Below are 23,147 nucleotides of genomic sequence, written 5' to 3' on the forward strand. Positions count from 1 at the left end.
AAGTCCTTTACTTCAAGATTTAGCTTTTCTCAGCTAGCTTCCACACATTTGCTGCTCTAATAGAGAACTTCACATTATGCCAACATAAAGCCCAGGAAAGCCATTACTCAAAAAAAAAAACTTATCCATTTCCATTTACCCTCTCTTTCTCTCTCCTCCCTTTCCCACTCATTACTTTCTGACTATCAATTTAGAGATATTTATCCCTTCCACTTCAAATGCATTCACCATTGTATCCTGGTGAGATGGACACCCTTGTGTCAATTTGCAGCACGGTGGCTTAGTGGTTAGTACTGCTGCCTCACAGCACCAGGGACCCTGATTCAATCCCAGCCTCTAGCAACTGTCTGTGTGTGGTTTGCACCCACTCCCTGTGTCTGCGTGGGTTCCCTCTGGGTGCTCCGGTTTCCTCCCACAGTCCAAAGATGCGCAGGTTAGGTGAATTAGCTATGCCAAATTGCCCATGGTGTTCAGGGATGTGTAGGTTAGAATCATTAGTCAAGGGAACTGTCGAGTAATAGTTGTGGGGAATGGGTCAGACCCTCTTCAGAGTGTCAGTGTGGAATTGTTGGGCCAAAATGACCTGTTTCCACATTGTTGAGATTCTATGTAAAGTCATTGAATGTCAAAGGGAGATGGTCATTGCTGGCACAAATGTCACTTGTCTCTTGGGAGGAATAGCAAGTGCACTGGTGGTAATTTTCCAAAGTTCTCTGCACTCACAACTTGTACAGATTATTTGGAGTTGAGGACAACGTGTAGTGTGTCAAAGTTTGCAGGTAACACAAAGATGAGTGGCAGAGCAAAGTGTGCAGGGGACTGTGAAACTTTGGAGAGGAACATAGATACTTTGAGTGGGCAAAGGTCTGGCAGATGTGATCAATGTTAATAAATGTGAAGTCTTCCATTTCGGTCAGAGTAACAGTAAAAAGGACTGTCATTTGTATGGCAAAAGTTGCAGCGTGCTGCTATGCAGAGAGACTTGGGTGTCATTGTGCATGAATCTGAGGGTTGGTCTGCAGGTACAACAAGTAATTAGGAAGGCAAACGGAATTTTGTCTTTGATTACTAAAGGGGTTGAGTTTAAAAGCAGGAGGTTATGTTGCAGCTGTTCTGGGTGATGGTGAGGCCACATCTGGAATACTGTGTGCAGTTTTGATCTCCTTACTTGAGAAAGGATATACTGACACTAAAGGGGTGCAGAGGAGGTTCACTAGGTTCATTCCAGAGCTGAGGGGGTTGGCTTTTGCAGAAAGACTGGGATTTTGTAGACTGGGATTATATTCATTAGAATTCAGAAGACTTGGGGGGGGGGGGGGGGGTGAATCTTCTAGAAACGTAAAAGATGTTTCTCTAGAGTACAGAGGGTGTTTCCACTGGCAGGTGAAACTAGGACTAGAGGGCGTAGCCTCAAGCTTAAAGAGAGCAGATTTAGGACTGAATTGAGAAAGAACTACTTCACCCAGAGGGTTGTAAAGGTATGGAATTCCTTGCCTAGTGAAGTAGTTGACGCTACTTAGTAAATGTTTTTAAAGCGAAGATAACTTTATTTGAACAATAAAGGAATGAAGGGTTATGGTGAGTGGGTGGGTAAGTGGAGCTGAGGCCACAAAAAGATCAGCCATGATCTTACTGAACGGTGGAGCAGGCTCGAAGGGCCAGATGGCCCACTCCTGCTCCTGGGTCTTATGATCTTATGTCTCATCTTGAGTTTTTTTTTCAAATTCTTGTGCATTCCTGCCCTATTCACTAGTCAGATCTTCAGTTCTTTTTGCTTTGCCATTTATTGTTACTGTAGGTTCTGCTATAACACGAGTGCCTTCAACGTGAATTGATTATAACACGATTGAAGAATTTAGACCATTAGTTGTAGAAGTGAGCTTTCCTTACCTGTATTGGCTATAACCCGATTCTGGTCCTGTTGGTTTAAGTGGTGCTGCTATTATGCAATTTTCTTACAATGTGGGATCGCGCAGGAATGGAGCTATTGTGTTATTGTGAGAGCAGATTGTATTATAGTCGCTTTTCCCTTTCCGTCTGTAGCTTTTTTCCAGTCTCTCTCAATTACATTGAGCTTTCTACTTCTTGCTTTTATTTGTTTCTACTAATTGTTATTATGTGCTTTTGCATCTGTTTTCGTTGTCTGATCTGTCAGCACCATAATGTGTGTTCCACACAAGAAGGCAGATTCTTCACTTATCATCTTTTCCATATCTCACTGTCATGTGCCCTTTTCACTTTTCAATAATATCCTTCAATTTTCAAGTCCTCCAGTATTGATATTCTTTTCCATCCTCTTCCTTTTTTTGTTTAGTCTTCTCCTTTACTCAGCGAGTCGTGAGTTCATGGAATGCCCTGCCAGTAGCAGTGGTGGACTCTCCCTCATTATGGGCATTTAAGCGGGCATTGGATAGGCATATGGAGGATAGTGGGCTAGTGTAGGTTAGGTGGGCTTGGATCGGCGCAACATCGAGGGCCGAAGGGCCTATACTGCGCTGTATTCTTCTATGTTCTATGTCCTGCACCCATTTCATGATATCTCTTTCCAGTTTTTTACTTTCCAAGATGTGCCTTACCCAGTCTCTGTCTTTTCCTAATTACAAATAAAAAATTTATTTCTTCATTCCCTATTCTCCACACTTCATTTGTTACTTTTAATATCCAGCTGATCCTTTCTATTCTTTTCCAGTCCACATTTCAATGTTATTTAGCAAGTTAGTTTCATCTGGGTGGTCTGCACAGTCCAAGTCCCTCGTCCATCGACCAGAGGACTCAACATTGAGTTCTCCAATTTCAAATAATCTCCCTGCTACCAACTAGATTCATTCTTCTCATGGACCAACCAGGTTGTACCCTCCACCTGTCTTCACCTATCCCCACTTCAGCACCCTGCCCGTGCCACCCAGTTTATCTGCAGCTCTGCCTACACACACCCCTAATCCTGAAGAAGGGTTACACCAGAAACGTTGACTTCTCCACTTCCTGATGCTGCCTGGCTTCCTGTGTTCTTCTAGCCTCCTTCCTGTCAACCTCATCCATAGCAAGCAGTACTCCAAAACAACCCTTCAATCCTGATGAAGGACTTTTGCCCGAAATGTCGATTTTACTGCTCCTTGGATGCTGCTTGACCTGCTGTGTTTTTTCCAGCACCACTCTAATCTAAACTCTGGTTTCTAGCACCTGCAGTCCTCACTTTTGCCTCGCACTCCAAAACAAGTTCTTTTTGATTTTGTTTCTTCAGTTTTCTGGTTAGAATTTGTCTAGTCTTTCTATTTGCAGACTCATCCATCATTACCCTTTATCTCACTACTTATTTCATTGCTGTTTTAGTTGCCTTCCTTCAATGAATAGGACTCTTTTTATTCAAATGTGTATCATTTTGGTTTTGTCAATGTTCACTTTCATTCTGAAGCTCATGCCTGTTCTACTAACCCAAATGCAAGTTCTGATATCAAGCACAAAAGAAAGATTGCATGTTTTTTCATCTGAAAATTTAATTGATATTTACTTCCGCCATCAAACCATAACACCAGATTCAGAATTTACAAACACCCCTACCTTCAGAAGCTATGATCAGACATTGAAGAGGATTCGTGCTAAACAACATGCTTGATGAATTTGCTTCCAGTTTCATAGGGTTTGGACTCCATGTTGACCATTCTGTGTTGCTATTAGTTCCCTGTACAGATTTCTTGAACCTCCATCTCTCTGATTCCCCACATGCCTTGTATTACTTTCAAGACCATTGTCCAGTCACCACAGTTGACAGTTTTTCAGAAGCTACAAAATAAATATATAATTCCTATCCAAATATTAAACCGCATTCACTTAGTAGTTTTTATGTTGGGTATTGCTCTGCCTTCCTGGAATCCGAACGGATGTTTCTGATCTGTTGGGATGATTCATGCAAATTTGTTCTTTTGCTTCTTACATTGCTGTATTTTAGCATCTCTTGATCCGGGTTCTTACTAACTTGCTTTCTTCTCCTGGTTTAGTTTACGTAATGCCTAAAGCCGAAGCTTGTGTTCGAAATCAAGTGCAGCCTTACATCTCATCCATCCTTGATGCTTTGATGGGCCCAACCAGCAGGGGATTTGCTGAAGTCAGAGACCTGTTCTTCAAGGAGATTGTGGAAATGAATAAGAATGTTCTGAACGAAGGAGGCCAGCACAAGCTGGGAGAGGTGAGAAATTCCAACACAGCACTGTGTGCTGAAGTAGGATTAGCTGGTTTATTGCAAGTTAAGAGGAAAGGGGATGGAAAAGAAATGAGGTCATAACACTGACCTCTTGGCTGCTGTCAGGGTGTAGAAGATGGCAATTCTTTCAATCATTTGGTTTGTGTAAAGCAGTTAATTTTGGATTTTGAATATCACAATGACAAGTTTCAATACTTAACTCTTGTCCTCTTAGATGTGAGCACCTTACCCTTGATTAGGTTTAAGAAAGGAGGAGGAGAAACTAATTGATGGAGATAACTAACTTTGCTGAAATCTGGTTTGCCTAATGGGACTGGATCTTGGATGTAACCATGTAGTCCATATTGAGGAAACTGACAAACTGTCCATTGTTTGCTCTGTCTGGCACATACCTCTAAATTCCACATCAATGTTTTTTGTCTTAGGTCTGCTATATTTAAATGGCTTTTTGAAAAGATATGCAAACCATATCCACTGAATTTTTTGCTGTCTTCTATTGGGGTATGAGAGAATTTGATCAGATTTAAAGTATGACTTGTAGTAATTAACTTGTTCCTTCAAGCACCAAGTGAGCTTGTGTTGTCCAGCCTTGTGAAAAAATGGAACTTAGCTGCTGATGAGCTCTAAATACACTTTGTAACACATTCCATTGTATGACTTGGGAGGAAAGCCAGATCCCTGCTACCTGGCACTAGCATTGTTGGGACTTTGTTTCCAAATTTGAAACGCGAGAGTCCAGAATAAATTGAACCCTGTGTAACTTGGCAATGGCTGAAGAAACCTTACTGGCTGAAATTCCTAGATTTATTCTTGTCTTTTGAAGGAAAACATCACTGAACCCCCAGTTAGTATAATTAGTAAGTTTGCAGCTGACACCAAAATTTGAAGATGTAGTGGACAGCGAAGAAGGTTATCTGAGATTATGACAGGATCTTGGATCAGATGGGCTAATGGGCTGAGGAGTGGCAGATGGAGTTTAATTTAGATAAATGTGAGGTGCTGCATTTTGGACAGTTATATTCACAGATTCCATTTTCTTTCCTCTTCTGCTTTCCACATGGGGTTGCTTGAACCATTGGGTGCCTGGTGATTTTTGCTTCTCTTTCTACAATAGAGCAACTACTTTGACCTAATTTCTCTGTAACCAGCTGATAATGGTCTTAGTAGTTCTACAAACCCAGTGTTCACAACCTTGATAAAAGCCAAGTGTGATTGCTCCCCCTTCACTGATTACTATAAAACCAGTTACTACCTATTGGAAAAACCCACCCTATTCCTTGGTGAAAAGCAAAATACTTCAGATCTTGGAACTCTGAAATAAAACAAGATGGTATCTTGAATTGGCATGCCATCAGAAGGTGAGGGTAATATTTGCACTCTGAGTGGATCTGTACTGCAAAGCCTTCATTTGGTCTCCACAATGTAGTGGAGACTGCATTATTAGTAACAAATACCAGATTGAAAAGAAAATTCAAATAAATCCCTGCCATACTTGGAGTGTGTGTTTGGGACCATGGACATTTTGAGGAGGTTAAAGAAAACAAGTCTTAGACTTCCTGTAATTTGATAGGAAAGAACCATGAGAGGTTGGTGAGGTGTTGGAGGTAATCGAAGAGTGAGCTAAGATATCACAGAGGCATAGTCCCTATGAAATGCTGATAGCAGAGGAGATGGTGCACTTGGTGATGATTTCATAACTGGAGATGTTAGAGGACAATCCTTTGAATATGGAGGCTAGTAGTATAGAAAGTAAGGACAAGGGAAGCATTATCATGGTTACGGGAGAGAGGGGGAGAAAGAAATATTGATTTTTATTTTCCCCAGTTCCAAGTAAGAGCTGGGAGCAGCATCAGTTCAGGCATAATATACCAGAAGGATATGTGGGAGTGGCCCCAAGTGGGATTGGAGCAAGGAATTTCTTTCACCCACCAGCAAAAAGAGCCATATCTAGAGCCCATTTGGGAACCTATAACCACAGCTTATATTTAGAGGACACAAGACCAGTTCAAGGGAGAAACTAATCACTGAGAATAAGTTCAGCCAAATGGAGGAAGGTGTTAGATGGAGATTATTTTGTTTGGGATTTTGTTGAAGGAAGAAGTGGAGGCCCTGAGACCACCATGGTGAACACGGAGATGTAGAAGAATTGGATGTCCATTTTGAAGAGCAGATAGTTGGGACTAGGAAACTGAAATTTGTTATAATGATCAAGGGTGCCCTGTGTAGGTGGGAAGAGACTAGACCAGGAGAAAAATAAGTCGAGATACTTAGCAATTGAGGCAGAGCCTGTATTTACATTATACTTTTCACAGCCTTAGGAGGCCTCAAAGTTCATTACATTCAAATGACTGCTTTTTGAATTGTATACAAATATCACACTGAAACATCAGATAATGACCAGTTAAGTCAATTTGGGCAATTTTGCGTGACAGTTTAATTTTTCATTTGAAAGACAGTACCTTTTCATACTAGGTAAAAACAATGACTGCAGATGCTGGAAACCAGATTCTGGATTAGTGGTGCTGGAAGAGCACAGCAGTTCAGGCAGCATCCAAGGAGCTTCGAAATCGACGTTTCGGGCAAAAGCCCTTTGCCTGAAACGACCTTTTCATACTAATCTATTCTCTTTTTTTTTTGGTAACTTTTCTTTCTGTTTTCTCTTCATTGTTAGGGAAGCAGTAAAATGGAAAATTCTGTGTGCTCATTTATCCTGGTTCCATGTGTATTTTTAAATCTGCCATGCAAGCAAAAATCACTCTCTTCCATTTCAAATGTAGTTTCCTCTAGAAATCCAGCCTTTAACACAATTCTGGTATTCCTCACCTGGCTTGTACTGAATGTGTTTTTATTGCTAATGTGTGCTTGTAGCTGCAAATTCTTGATTCCATTTTCTTCTGGGATCGGGTTTTAGCTTTTTGTTTTTTTTTCCAGTTGTATGACCTTAAGCCTGTACTTTACTTAATTTCCCTCACTGTAAGAATTTATATCCAGGTCTCTGTTTTCCCAAAGTTCCCTTGCTGCATGCTGTCTACTTAATCTGGTTTTTTTTACCCTGAATCCAGTGAAGTAATTTCCCTTCCCTGTGGGGTCAGTAATACATTGACTGAGAAAACAATGCGGAACACAACTTTCAGATTGCTGTCTCATCCCCACTATCCCCGTCCATTTCCTCCACATTTTCCCTACTCTGATGGTTGCGTAAATTTTAATCTAATCAGATTTCAATGAAAAGGTCTATAAACTTTATAATTGATTTTCTTTCCAATATTCAGTTTGTTTTGTACTCCCAGTCATAAGATTGTCTCTTCACAATTTAAATTCTTGTTTTATTCTCATATGTGCTTCCCTGTAAGTTGGTGAAATAGAAGGTCAAAATGTTTCCTTAGCAATTTGTCAAAGCGTACTGTTTTAATTCATATGGTTTGGTTAAGCGATAAAAGTTCTCTTCAGAAGAGAAATGTCATAGTTCAAGGCCAAATTCAGACATTGCTCTCATAGTCTACACTGTCACAACTGAGAGGATATGATCTTGTGGGTAGTGCTGCCTTTCAGATAAAGAATTAAACTATCGACCAAAACTGGTTAACTGATGATTTAACAGATTTCTGTGGGTTGTGTTTGTATACAATTCAAAAAGTAGTTGGTTGATTTTAATGCGTTTTGAGTCCTCAGGCTGTGAAAGGTATATTGTAAATTCAAGTTGTCCCTCTGTCTCTTTCTCCCTCAACTGCTGATGCCATATTAATTGCATTTTATTCTACATTGGTGGGGGGAAATTAACTGAACATTCAATTAGGTTCCCTGTAGTAAAGGTCTTGTGCCACAGTGATAGTGTCTTACCTACTCCAGAGGTGTGTAATGACATCTCTGAACATTGACTTTTTTTTAAAGTTAGTTTCCTATGCGTAGATGAGACTAGAAGTGTGGTTTGTGTTTGGAGTTGTCTGCTTGTAATGTGTAACTCTTTAGGTAAATGCAGAACTCTAGGAAGATTGGCTAAAGTCCTGTCCTTCAATTTGCATTCTGGAATAGAATATTAGTAACATATTTAGAAACAAAATAATGAAATCAAATTATATGTTTGTTCTATAGTTACTTTGCAAAGAAATAACTGCTTTTGAAAGTTGACATTATTTCAGACAGTGGTGTAATAGTATTATCATTGGATTAGTAAACGAGATCCCAATCTAACATTCTGAGGACGAGAGTTCAAATTTCACCATGACCGATGGTGAAATTTTAATTCAATAAAAATCTGGAGTAAAAAAAAGCTAGTCTAATGACTACTGTTTATCGTAAAAGGTCATACAGTTCATTAATGTCCTTAAGGGAAGAAAATTTGCTCACAACCTCTGAACCAGTAACAGATCTGTCTGAGATAAAGCTACAAAATATAAGACCCCTGCAAATTCCACAGAATTGATATTTAGGTTTGCAAAGACATAATTTCAAATAAAAAGATAAGACTCTGTAATAGACTAAGTTTAATAATGGGTAAAAGGATCCATTTTCTGATGAGCAGCAGACATTAAGGCTAAAGTCATAAAACAGGAAGAGTACTTGACTGCTGTTATGTTGTGATCTCCAGTACATGGAAAAGCTGAGCGTGCTACCTTATCACCCAGTGAAGATGCAAAGCTGCTATGAGCACCTAGAGCAGCTGCAGCCACAGCTCGAGGGCCTTCAGCAACGCTTTGATCTCTCCAGTCCAGCGGTGTTTGTCCAGCGTGGTCAGATTCTGATGAGAGAGGTAAGCTTTGACAATCTGCTCAGTCAATTGTTAATGACTGTTAGTGAAGAGGTTCAAACCATTTGTTTCCAGATGGTACTGCTTGGTGTGGATTGCAAGTCAAAGTATTATAGAGGACCAAAATCCTTAGGATTAATGTAGAATGATGGACAAATGAAAATTATCCTTCACACTTGACCCACAAAGTATCTAGTGCTGTTGTTATATATGTAGCCTGGCCCCCTGTTATTCACTTGAATTTGGATTTGCCAAGTCTCCAGGATATAATCCTGAGCAAAGCTGGAGGAAAATTATAGGAGCATTGAAAATAATTATTTTCTTTCTTCTATTGCTTTTTTATTGTGCTATAAGAAAATATTCAAAAATACGAGAGAAGGAAGAAAGACTAGGTGGTTGTTAAATGTCATTCAGTCAAGTAATGTTTCATCTTTTGGCTGTCCAACAGATGTGGAAGGGTGAATACGTTGGCAAACCTGTTGGAGGAGCATCTGGGCGGTTTGTGTTTTGAAATCCCTTAAGAATTGGAAAGTCTATTTGGGTTGGGAGACCGTACTAAATCTACATAAAAATATTACCTCCCAAACTTTGTAGCAGTAGTAAAACTCTACTGTGATATACATCCTTTCAATGGTGCCAAATCATTAGCTATGTCTGAATTTTCATGTTGAATGACTAATACCCCTGTATATCATTCAAACTGCACTGGCCTACATGGCAGCAATTTTATGGCCTCCTTGGCTAAACTGATACCAGGAATCTATTCAGAAGACTGAAGCTCTAACTTCGTTCGGAAAAAGTCATATTTGGCTTTTGCCTGAGATGAAGCTTCAACTAAAGATTGTGTGATTCAAGCTTGAGCATTGAACAAGGAGTGGAGGGTTTGAGCTATAGGGAGAGGCTGAATGGGCTGAGGCTTTTTTCCCTGGAGTGTGGAAGGCTGAGAGCTGACCTTGTAGAGGTTTCTAAAACCATGAGGGACATAGGATAAATGGACAAAGTCTTTTCCCTGGGGTCAGGGAGTCCAAAGCTAGAGGGCAATGGTTTAACGTGAGGGTGGAAAGATTTAAAAGGGGAAACCTTTTCATGCAGAGGGTGGTAAGTGTATGGAATAAGCTGCCAGAAGACGTGGTGGTACAATTACAACACTTAAAAGGCATCTGGATGGGTATCTGAATAGGGAGAGGTTAAAGGGATTTGGGCCAAATGCTGACAAATGGGACTAGATCAGATTGGGATGTCGAGTCAGCATGGACAAGTTGGACTGAAGCATCTGTTCCATGCTGTGTGACAATAAGTAATCAGTGCTAACCATGCGAACAGATTTAATGTGCTCCAACCAAATTTCCTGATGTTGGCACAAATAAAAGGTAGCAGAATGGAGTTTACTTTCCTTTAAGAGTGAAAATGCAGTACTGCCTTTTCAGAATGTACAAATAGAGTTACATTTTGAATAGTTATTGGCCTCCAGGAAGCTTAGCTATATATCCTTTCTCGGCAAGAAAATCAAATTGGGATTGTAAAATGTGTCTGTGCTTTTGTGAGAAAGGTCTGTTCTGTTTGCTGAGCCTGATTGAATTAAGAGCTTGATTTGTTGTTACTTGTCTTTGTTTTTACAAAATAGGTAGAGATGTCATCTCCATTAACACCACATGTAAAAAGATGGTTTTCTCTTGGGTTTCAGAAAATGAATACGTTTTTCAGTTGATTTTTAAAACTGAACATGCTTCGAGGAAATTCTCCAATCTCCAATAGTTGCTAATAAAATCTATTTTAGATCAAAGCTATGAAGTCCCAATCTAATTTATATTCTGTATTCCTGTCATCCTTTGAAAAGAAATGCTCATATCCTTCAGATTCTTCTCAAATTAATGTTTCTAAGTTAGGCCACCTGTTTTGTTTCCTGTTATTTTTTTCCCTAATAACACACCATTGGCAAATTAGTTCTTCAATGTAGGCAGGAAGTATCTTTCACTCCCTCTAGTGTTGAGGCAGAGATGATGAAAATATCTCAAATCTTTTTGGCCAAAGGTAACTGAGCATTGATTTATGATGAACATTAAATTATTATTAAAACCAGATGAAAAGGAAAATTGATTTTCTGCACAACTACCTCTTGGGTCAATCCTCAATACAGCATTTGACTAAAATCTCCTTGCTAAACAATTCGGAAGAGTTTGAGCTATAGGGAGAGACTGAAGAGGCTGTGTTTTTTTTTCTCCCTAGAACATCGGAGCTTGAGGGGTGACCTTATAGAGGGACATGGAGAGGATGAATAGCAAAGGTATTTTTTCCTAAGTTAAGGGAGTCCAAGACTAGAGGGCATAGCTTAAAGGTGAGAGGAGAAAGATTTAAAACGAACCTGAGGGATAACTTTTTCATGTAGATGCTTGTACAGCTGCCAGAGGAAGTGGTAGTGTCTGTTACAATTACAATATTTTAAAAGGCATTTGGAAGGGTATATGAACAGGAAGGGTTTAGAGGGATATGGGCCATAAGCTGGCAAATTGGACTTGGTCAGATTCGAATGTTTGGTCTGTGTGGATGAGTTAGATCAAAGGGTCTGTTTCCACACTGTATGACTCTGACTCCATAATTACACTATCCAAATCTGAAGCTTGGAGAATACAGTGTCTGTACTTCAATGGCTATCTTTATCAAAGGAGATGTATTCTACAAGGCTCGTCTGATTAATTTCTGATTCCTCTCCAACTTTGGTGGGCTTACCTCTAATGGTTAATGAGGATAAAGTAACCCAGACTTAAACACCAAACCTAAATGGTTATAGAAAATTCCTGAGTGACAAAATGATGTTTAGAAGGCTTAGTTGAAAAGACATTAATAAGTGAATTCACAAGTTAATAGGTAGAAAGCAAAGTGTGTTGCCATTGGCTGAAAGGAGCATATTTGAAATTGGATTGTTGAATGTGTGCTCATTACACTTTTTGTTTCGTCTGTTCAGCTACTTCATTGGCTGATTAGTCTTTTATCAGCTGGACTAGTGTCTCTATTTGCATTATACATATTTTTAGGGCTCATTCGGTGCATCCTGCTTTCTTTTTGTGTTTACAACAACAACTTCTACTGGCACCATGTCAATGTAAGAAATTATCCTGAGATAATCCAGGAAGGCATTATACAATAAAATGTCGTAGCAAGTCATGTGCATGCATGGTGAGCCAGCCAAAAGATTGGTCACTGTGGAAGATTTTTACATAGTGTCTGAAACAGGGAAGTGAGGCAGAGGGGCTGAAAGTTTCAGCAGAGTGTTCCAGAGCTTGGGGACTGGGTTGAGGATGTCAGATGAAGTGATTAAAATCCAGGATACACAGAGACCAAACTGGTGCAGATATGAGTGTGATCTGAGAAGGTTGGAGGTTGAAAAGGGGAAGGCTATGGAGTAATTGGAGAAGGAAGAAAGTTGTGGGGGGCTGGGGTAGGTCAGTAAGCAAGGCAGTGATGTGTGAAGAGAATGTGTGTGTTAGCCACAATTTGGATTACTTATGGTCCATGGAGCATGGGATGCAGGAGTGTGTCAGTTTAGCCAAATCTGAAAGAGGGCTTTAAAAGCAGAAGAACTGCAACAACATTGAAGACTAATAATGCTACAGAATTTGGAATAGGCAGTCTTAGTCATGGTGTCATCATGTGACTGAAAACTCCATCTTGGGGTCAAATATGACTGGGATCGCCAACGTTCTGGCCTGTACAGGGAGGGAAGTGGAATTAGTGACAAGGGAGCAGAGACAAAAGACGATGGCTTCAGACTTCCAAATATTTAACTTAGTGAAATTCATGTTCAACCTCAGTCCTCCATGTTGGATGAGCAGTCTGACAATTCAAACAGTGGAGGGGTTTGCAGGAGATGGTGATGGGATAATACTGAGGACAGTCAGAGTACTTGTGGAAATTCATGTGTTTTTGGATGGTATCATGGGGAGCAGTGTGTGGATAATGAATGGGTTTGGGGCATGGAAAATTATTATAGATACTATATTCTATTTTCAGCTTTTGGATAATGCCGTGTATACATTTGAGCAACTTCTCCACCAAGATCTTGGCCATTCCCCAGACAAGGAACAGCTGTGCAAGACAATCCAGCGCATCCAGGAGAGAGTTCTGAAGGTGAGGCCGAAAGCTAATTGGGTTATTGGGTAGATGGAAGTCTCTGATTATCACTGCATCAACATAATGTATAACCTCGCACTGGGGTAACTGAGCACATTGGCTCTGAAATCCTCATGATGGAAATGATAAAAATATAAGGTTTCCGTTGTAGCTCCAGGAGTTTGTGACAAGATGCAGTTTCACTGAGGTTTGAGCCTGTTTGCCCTGACTCCTAAATTCTAGTGAGTGTGGGAAATAGACAGACAGAATTTGCACCCACCTCACCCTCCTATCAATAGACAGTTTCCCTTATACACTATCCACTCCCTGACCTCAGAGCCCCGTTTTAGTACCCCCAGTTGTTTTACTTGACCAGGGCATTCAGCCAGAAGAGCTTGCATTTTAATGCTCCTTTTAAAGCGGAAAGATAACTCTGAAGTTTCAGTTTCTTCATCTGCAAGAGCAGAGTTTCTGAAAGCCTGAGATTTTCTTAGTCCTTAGCTGTGATAGTGATTTCTGAGATGGAGTGGTGTTGAGACACCGTGCCCACTCCAAGCTTGTTGGGCTAAACGTCAGTGCCCACCTTAGTCATTGTAATTGATTCCAACCCCAAGATTCAGGAAGAGGTTCTGACCTCAGGCATTCTGCTCAACTCCATTCTGTATCAAAACTGCACCCCACCACAGGAATTTGAGGGGAATCCTCTTCACGATGGCTTCTGCTTTTGCAGTCTGCGTTCCCTCAATAAATTGCAAAATTATCTTTTTTAAATCCAATAGCTAAAGGAAGCATTCAGATTCCACTGTAATAGCAACTTTCCATTAAGAGCAGCATATCTCTGAACGGTTGCTGAATTTCTGCGACTGTTCCATTTCGTTACACATTGATTTAGGTAAATGTAATACAATTGGGTTACCAGTTTTTACTATAGGACACTTTTTAAGATCCTGACGGTGATTAAATATAAGTACGATTTTTTTGAAGTTAAAAATGAGGTGCAGTCGAATCAGAATGTGGGGTGTTGGTTTGATTTATGGTAAAGGTCCATATATTCTTTGGATATTCAAACTTGAATTTGGTAAATGTGAGTGATGAGTCAAACTATTGCAGTTTCAATAATGCTGACTAGGCTTTCTGGGACTTTTGTCAGTTTGTATTCAATTGAACCAATAAAGCTAACTTGAAACTAGTTAATGTATCTCTTAAAAGTTCTCCTGCAACTTTAACTATGTAAATTATGCAGTCAGATCATTTTCTTTTTGTGTCTTGCAATTTTTAGTTTCTGCCTATTGGGAATATAACTTTTAAAACCGATCACGGCAGGTGAAAGGTAAATTCCTTTTTGGACAACTTCTCGTTGAGCATTACTGTAGCTGTGTGGGAATCTTACTGTAAATCAATGGGATTTGATAAGAGAGACCCTTTTTCAAACTGTAGAAATTAAAGCTACCCAATTATTTCAATAACAAAGTAAACTTTTCATTAGTCACCAGCTTGGAGAGTGACTCCTGTTGTCTGGAGTACAATCCTTGATTCCTCCAATCACCACAACTCTTACTAATTAGCTGTAATTATACTTTAGCAAAAATGATTGCATGAAAATAACTAATTTATAGCTTGTCCAGATGTGAACATTACTTTATAAAATTAATCATTGTACACCGAATGAAATAAAAACAGTGTACTGGAAATACTCAACAAGTCTAGCAGCAGCATCTGTGGAGAGAGAAGTTCTGGTAACAACTTACATTCAATTTGAAATGTTAACTGTTTTTCTTTCTCCACCGATGCTGTCAAACCTACAGTGTATTTAATTTCAGATTTCCAGTGACTCGAATATTTTGGTGTTATTTTCGTATACACTGAGTGAATCTTATTTTTGTCTCAGCAAGATATCTTTGAAAATTTTGTTTGTAACAGATACTTTTTAGCCTGCTTTCTCTTCATTGTTCACTGATCAGTTTGGCTAACACTGGAGTCAAGTTTCATAATTCACAAGCGTGGACAAGTTGTAGGGCAACCAATAATCTCCTCCTGAAGGATACATTAGTGGCTCATAACGCAGCAAAATAAGTCTAACATTTAGTTCCTGAATATCCAGTGTTAATTCTCTGATTATTGCTTTGAGATTTCCCCACAAACATTAAAATTGGAGTAATGTTGGAGTGGACAGACTGGATTAATATTTCGATACTTTGCCGTCTTCTAATCATCAGATATCTCAAGCAGAAATAAGTTGGCAGATTTGATAAACAAAACTGGCATTTCAGCGCAGCATTATAGAAGTCTAAATAAGTGTTAAGACTTCATGACAAGTACTCCTTTCGCTGTGTTGCCATCCTTTTACAGGAGAGACTGTCTTGCTCTTTGGATGTTGCCTGGGCCAGCTGTGCCTTTTCCAGCACCACGCTTTATTACCTCAGATTTCTCCTGTATCCCCATTGTCTCCATTTCACCGGCCTCAATAAAATAATTATTTATTTTTGTCCAGAAATACGATTACGACAGCAGCACCGTCAGGAAGAAGTTTTTCAGAGAAGCACTGCTCCAGATTACTATTCCATACATGCTAAAGAAGCTCTCATCATCTGTCAACACGGTGAGCTTTCGAGTTTTCTTCATAAAACTACAATGTCACCCATTGTATTGAAATGATACGTTTGTCACCAACAAAAGAATCTGTTGTGAATCTGTTGAAACAATAATGAGGGCCTCTTGCTCCCTTCAAGTTTTTGGCAAATTCACATTTTTACATTTGTTTGCAGCAATATCCTTGCATCTATTATCTGATGTGCCAGCGTATTGTATTAAAAGTTTATTTCCTTCAAGATCAATCCTAAGCAAAATACATCCAAAAAGAAGTGAAATGCGCAATGCTCACTGATCTATCCTTGTTTTTAAAACATTCCAAGTTCTGGGCAGGCGGTGGCTCAGTGGTTAGCACTGCTGCCTCACAGCGCCAGGGACCTGGGTTCGATTCCACCCTCCAGTGAATGACTATGTGGAGTTTGCACATTCTCCCCATGTCGATGTGGGTTTCCTCCCGGGTGCTCTGGTTTCCTCCCATAGTCCAAAGATGTGCAGGTTAGGTGGATTCGCTATGCTAAATTACCTATAGTGTCCAGGGATGTGCAGGCTGGGTGGATTAGCCATGGGAAATGCAGGGTTACACGGATATTCTTGGGTGGGGGGGGGGGGGGGGGGGGGGAGAGATGCTCTTCAAAGGGTCAGTGTGGACTCAATGGGCCAAATGACCTGCTTCCACATTGTAGGGGTACTGTGATTCACAAAGCTAAATAAATTATCCAAGGAGAACTTAGAATGTTCAAACCCAGGAAGACTTTGAATTCATTTGCTTATAAGCCTCAATTATTTTCAGAAGAATTTGTATTTTTAATGATAATTGTGCATTTAAATCTAAAGCAAACTGATGACACTGTGACGGTCTTGCTTCAAGTCACATTGAAAGCTTGACCCATGTTCTTCGTGAGTGACTGATTTTAATCCCTTTCCACAGGCTCTACCTAAATTTCAAGAATACATCTTTGAGGACTTTTCCAAGTTTATCCTGGTAGATAATATTTTTGAAGAGGTGGTTCTCCAATCTGTCTCAAAAGACATCATGTTAGGTAAGATTATTTTTGTAAGGTGAAAAAGCGAATATGTTTCGGCAGGAGTTTATTAGTTTGCATAAGATGAGGTTCCTGAAAAATTGAGATAATTTAATAAACTAGAACCTTAAAGTAATGTACATTAATGTGAATTTACTACAGAAATAAAGGTGTGGTTTTCTCATCAATTATGATAACAGGCAATATGGGGAAATGGTTACCAACAATGGGAGAAGTTACATCTTTGGTAAATTGGACTCATAGTATCCCCCTCTGGCTTTGCTGCAGGTCAGACTATAAGATGTCAGATATATTCGGCTCATCCCTTACATTTTTCCAATAGCGCAAACTTCTGCTGCTTCCCCTCAGTTTGGATATATGTACTTAAAAACAAAACAATGTCACCAACTGTATGTGTACCAAAGGCTTCTAAACAAAGGGAATTGGCTATAATGAATTGTAGGGTAATTCATGAAAAACATTTGTGTTGTAACTGTGAAGCATCTAACAGTGGGAAAAAAATTAGGATCCTTGCCCAACACAATTTTCTACCTAGCTCTGTCAAATTTAACACTGCTCCCTTACATAATATGGAAACGAGGATTCCCAGCTCGACAACCCAGTGGTAGATATGGATCTGAAATAGGATTTGCAAGATAATTTACAATGGTTTGAAAGGTAGTACACTTGAGCAGGTACAACGGGGAGTGGACTAGTTCAGTCGGATTATTTTGTCATACTTCATCAGAATACTTGATCCTAATTAATATAGTTTAGTTTGTGTTAGTCTGCTCGCTATTTGCTGGATGGGATGATTATGTGCAAGACAAGTCGAATAATGTCATATTCCTGAGAATTTCATTTGAGAAGACCCTGAATAGTGTTATTTGTAGTTCTCCTATCACCATGCAATAAGCACCTTTGTGTGCAGGCTGTCTCCATGTTGCATTTTTGATTACATTTGGAATGGTCTTTTTGCCTGCTAATGAGACAAAGTAGTTGGCCTCTGTTTCTTTTGTCTGTTTACAAGACAAAACAAGATCAGATCTAGGAATCCAATAACTACTAGTTCTTGGCACAGAATAATCCAGTGCCAACACCAATCCCTCCCAGCTTCTCACTAACTTGATTAATTGAGAGACCTTTGTCGAGAAAGGTATTTGGCACTTCACTTCACTTAGATTATTTCCAGGTTATAGTCCCAACAGGTTTAATTGGAAGCGCACTATCTTTTGGAGCGTCGCTCCTTCATCAGGAGCGACGCTCCGAAAGCTAGTGTGCTTCCAATTAAACCTGTTGGACTATAACCTGATGTTGTGTGATTTTTAACTTTGTACACCCCAGTCCAACACCGGCATCTCCAAATATAGATTATTTCCCTTTCCTTTATTGCTGATCCGACCTTCAAAATTTAAGTCATTGCACATATCTAGTCATGTAAGTTCAGTTTTACTGTGAAGAGAGCTTATCAGACCAAGTTTCAATTACTGTTAGATTTTTCCTTTTTGAATTATGGGTGTGGTTGGTGTGCCAACTTGGTTATGTAATTTAATTTGGAAAAAACTGTTCAATTGCTTTGGAATTGACCAATTCAAAAAATGCACTGCAATAGTATTGACTACTTGTTGTCAGGATTGTTTGTGTCCAAAAAGCTTCTGATTTTATGATAGTTTCCACAGCATCCAATGTTATAAAGTTCTTCACAACCAATGGGATTTATTTTGAAGTTCAGTGAGCATTGTGATGGAGTGAAGCCAGCAAACAATTTGTGCATAGCAAGGTCTCCCAAACAACCATGGGATAAATGTCTGGTTCAGAATTAACCACTTGTGGTTTTACATTGGAATTCCTGTTACAACATGGATGTGAAACCATTCAGTGAAGTATTCTCAATCCTGCCCCATTGCTGCTGTATAATCGAAGATGTAATTACATAAAACACTGGTTATTTGGTATGTACTGAGCTGTCAACAAAACTCTTTTTCGCCTAAGTAGATCTGTATCACAGTTTGGTATAGAGCATCTACCTGGTAAGAAGTAGATAGTGAGCATTTGCACTGAAGCAGACTGTTTTGCTAGCCAGCGTAGAACATCTTAAAAATCACTGACCTCATGAGTGAATTAAGGGCTACGGGGAGAATGCGGGTAAGTGGAGTTGAAATGCTCATCAGCGGAGTGGACTCGATGGGCCGAATGGCCTTACTTCCGCTCCTATGTTTTATGGTCTTATGGTCTTAATTGCAAAAATCCATGTGAAAGACCTATATGGTTACCTCTGTTATAGGCACTTGTATTTGTTGTCTTGCAACTAATAATCCTAACAGGTTACAAAACAAAATTTATTTTTGCATGCTTCGCTTTCTGCAGCAAATTGTACATTGCTTAATAAATTGATCAGCCTAAGAAGGGTTGCTTTGATACAATGTTAGTAACTGTTACAATGTTTTCTTTTCGCTTTAGCTGTGAAAGAAGCAGCTGTTCAAAGAAAGCACAACCTCTTCAGAGACAGCATAGTGTTGTCCAACAGCGATCCCAACCTCCTGCTTCTCGAAGAGCAACCTATCAACTGGAACAATGAGTTTGACAAGCAAGAAAGTGGCAGCCCTGCTGATGCAAGTGATAAACGGAAAAGGATGAAGCAGGTCGTGTCAATGATTCAAGATGATGGTGTTTCCCATCCCGAGGAAGTTGAAGTTATGGATGACCTCAAGGAAGTATCTGACGAGGAACAAGTCACAAATGATGACTCCGAGTCTTGCAGCCCAGTCAAATCTCCTGATAGTGTGAAAGAGATTCGCGACTTGCTGACAATAGCTAAAATTGAAACGACCGAAGTGCCTGCACCGACAGAGAGTTCATTGAGCAATGGAGCGGTTTGTAAGAACGCAAATGTAGCTGAGAGAAACCCTTCTGAAGAAATCAGTCCCAAGTTGCTCCAAGAACAGCAGCAGGCGACAGTACAGTCCTCCGGTGGTGAGAGTGGCCTCCAATCTTCTCCTGAGAAAACAGAAGCTGGCTGCAGTTCTACAGTCGGTCCAGAAAAGGCCTTACATGAAGAAAAGGAGTCATACCCAGGGAATGTGATTCTTTGCCAAGAAGATTCTAATGATAAAGAAACAGGAGAGGAGATTTCTTCAAAGATCACTGAAGCAGCAGAAGATTCTCACGAGGCACATAAAGTACAAGAAACAGAATCCGAATCTTAATAGTAGGAGAATACACTTGTCTGCCATCAGTACTGGAGCTCCAAAAGGACTTGTGTGGCTTGTCACCTTGAATGCAGTCTCCCTACTCATGCAGTGGTGATAGAATGGCCCTGAAATTCAATCAGAATTGTACTGGTCCCTTACCATAACTATGACAGGAGATTGGCAGAAGGCCTACAGAATTTCAGGGTCACTCTAAATGGGTTTTCTTCTGTTCATTCTCACATTTTACGATTACTTCAGTGAAATATCTAATTGGCCATACAGTGCATTGTGGATTGTTGCCTTGTTCTGTATTGCATCTCACGACAGTATGTCTTGCTTATTGTCTACCCTTTTTCTTCTTCTTTGTAGGTTCCTTTTCTGGTGCTTGAAGCATTTTCAGTAGATCTACTTGGTTTGAGCTGATGTATTTCCTTGTTTGATTCCTGATTGGTTTATTATACATAAACCTGCATTTTTGCACAAATGTGGTTTGTAATTTTCTCATTGTGGTTAGCTTCCCACTCAAATGTGCAACAGGATCAGACCCCCCCCCCCCCCTTAAATGCTCAGCTGCTGTTGTGGCTTGTTCACTTCATGATAACATCCTGAGAAAATGATTCCTTTTAATTAAATTGAGAATGGTACTTCACATCAGGATCACACTGCTATTGTCAGTTAGTATGCCAAACTAAAGTATTACACTTTTCTACAATGCATGAAACACAAAAGATAACATGTTACTGGTAGATGTTCTTATCTGAATAGTTCTGAGAATTACTACTTTTGTTTATTTTATGTAAAATGACACCATTACATCACAAAAGAATAAATAACATAGACATTATGATTTGCTAGCTATTTAAGGGAAATACTGTAAGCCAACATGCACCTTTTTGGAATATGATTCTGAAACCCTTCCTATAATCTAGAATTGGGTGCGATTCATAGTGTATTATCAGTTTGTGAATTTTGTGCCATAGATTGTTCAGCAATAACCTGTACAGAAATATTGGCTGCCATGTTGACAGTCAGTAGTTCTGTCATACAATATTGACTAATGATTGAATAAGCCTTATCCATTGTTTTGTTGACATATCTGCCTAAAGTGCCCCAATGATTAATTGTAATAAAGGCTGTGATATTGTAGAGCAATTAAATGAATCACGGAAAAGTGAATTAGCATAAACGATGGCAAAAAACTCTCAGATGCATTTTTTTTTTACACGCAGAATCTCTCTTCAGTTGTCTCTCCAGAGCAGGTTGGCAGGTCTGTTCCAGCATTCTCAAACAACCGAGACACTATAAATTTTGCTGATTACAGGATTGTTTAATTTAAGGCAAGATGGTGAATAGGGTGCAAGTTCCTATTATTATGTGGTTGAAGGGCAAATCGTGACAAGCCTGCCAGATCTTGTCTATTGCTGGGAAAAAGTGGCACACTGCTGATGGTCGTCCTTTCTGCACAAAACAAGACTGATGCAAGATTACCGAACTTCGAGGGGGAGCAGTTTACTTCTCATGAAATATAAATTGTTTTCCTTTTGAAATTTGGTATTCTTGCATCTGTTCTGAAGGGTGCAAGATGAAAAGCTTTGACATTGTGTCGCTGTCAGAAATATTTAGGTTAACATGGAGTAGAGAGAACAATTATGGAGTATAGTTTCTGTTGGTGAAAGGGGTCCAAATTTGTTTTTTTTAAAACATCATTCTGCCAATTCTTTGCCATCATTTTAGGCCAAATATTCCATGACCTGCTCATTAAGAAAGAACTTGCTTTTATTTAAGAGATTTTATTTCATATTATTAGCGTGAATGCTTATTTAACTACTAAGTATTGCTGGAATATCCTTGGGATGAGCAGTTGATGCTTCATGGCATGACCTTTAGTTTGACACTAAATGGGCTTTTCCATTGTATCATAGATTATGATTAAGTGCTTTTGCTGACTGAACAGAAAAGGAAAAGATATGAATTTAAGCAATAAATGATCTTTTAATTTTATTAAAAGGCATACTATGTACAGACTTGGGCACATTAGCACTGTTCTGTATAATCCCAGTTACAGGCAGTTCGCTATGTGGCACACTTTATTTTGTTTGGTCTCTCTATTGCTGCTTAAAATTTGATGGTTTTATAATGCTATCAGTGATCATGTTACCTTTTTCCCCTGAGATGTGGGTTCCTATAAATGCTCAAAGTATTTTATTAAGCTGCCTTTTTGCAAAATATACATTTAATAAAGTTTTTGTCAGGATCAAACTACCTTTTCGTGTGTGTTTGGTTAAACAGAGGATTTTCTTTTCAGTCTCTGTGTGCTGTAAGCAGAGGGAAAAGGTTCGAAGATTACTAGGGCTTCGACTATGATTCATTTGGAGAATAAGGAAGAACACAATGATATTCACCTCAGGACCTGGAATCCATGAGGGTCATACCCTTTTTCTTAAAAAAAAAGAAAAATGGGTTTACATTATCATTTTCATAAACATTGAACAATCCAAACTATCATAGAATCCCTACAGTGTGGAAGCAGGCCATTCAGCCCATCAAGTGCACACCACCCTTCCGCAGAGCATCCCACCAAACCCAACCCACTCCATTATCCCTGTAACCCTGTATTTCCCATGGCCAACCCACCTAGCCTGCACAACTATGGGCAATTTAGCATAGCAAATTCACCTAACCTGCACTTCTTTGGACTGTGGGAGGAAACCGGAGTACCTGGACAAAACCCACGCAGACACGAGGAGAATGTGCAAACTCCACACAGACAGTCACCCAGCAGTGGAAACAAATCCAAGTCCCTGGTGCTGTGAGGCTGTAGTACTAAGCATTGAGCGATTGTGCAGCCCTTGTATTGGAAATACTTTTAGTGTGTTCCCTAATAGAGAAAATTTTGCAGCTACTTTGCAAACAGCAAGTTTCCACAAGTGGCAATTTGACCATGGCTCAATTAGGGGGGAAAGTGAGGTCTGCAGATGCTGGAGATCAAAGTTGAAACTTTATTGCTGGAACAGCACAGCAGGTCAGGCAGCATCCAGGGAACAGGAGATTCGACGTTTCGGGCACAGGCCCTTCTTCAGATTTCCTGAAGAAGGGCCTGTGCCCGAAACGTCGAATCTCCTGTTCCCTGGATGCTGCCTGACCTGCTGTGCTGTTCCAGCAATAAAGTTTCAACATGGCTCAATTATACTTGTTTCATGATTGAAGGATAGGTATTGGCCAGGATACCAGGGGTAAACCCCAAAGTAGTGCCATGAAATATTTTCACATCTACCCGAGCAGACAGATGGGGC

The 23,147-nt window shown here is 39.7% G+C and overlaps 1 protein-coding gene across 1 annotated transcript in view; it reads left to right on the forward strand.

Moving 5' to 3' along the window:
* LOC122564784 (protein Niban 2) overlaps nt 1-22,113 on the forward strand; it is a 195,210-nt gene extending 173,097 nt beyond the window's left edge. Inside the window, exons 9-14 of the mRNA XM_043720003.2 lie at nt 3,996-4,183; nt 8,787-8,948; nt 12,954-13,070; nt 15,544-15,651; nt 16,570-16,681; nt 19,124-22,113. Of these exons, the coding sequence (XP_043575938.1) occupies nt 3,996-4,183; nt 8,787-8,948; nt 12,954-13,070; nt 15,544-15,651; nt 16,570-16,681; nt 19,124-19,869 (1,433 nt within the window). The 3' untranslated portion in view covers nt 19,870-22,113. The remainder of the gene's footprint in view (nt 1-3,995; nt 4,184-8,786; nt 8,949-12,953; nt 13,071-15,543; nt 15,652-16,569; nt 16,682-19,123) is intronic.
* The last annotated feature ends 1,034 nt before the right edge of the window (nt 22,114-23,147 follow it).

This window comes from Chiloscyllium plagiosum, unplaced genomic scaffold (assembly GCF_037043375.1).
Source record: "Chiloscyllium plagiosum isolate Xiang-an unplaced genomic scaffold, Cpla_swu_hap1 HiC_scaffold_21, whole genome shotgun sequence".
NCBI lineage: Eukaryota > Metazoa > Chordata > Chondrichthyes > Orectolobiformes > Hemiscylliidae > Chiloscyllium > Chiloscyllium plagiosum.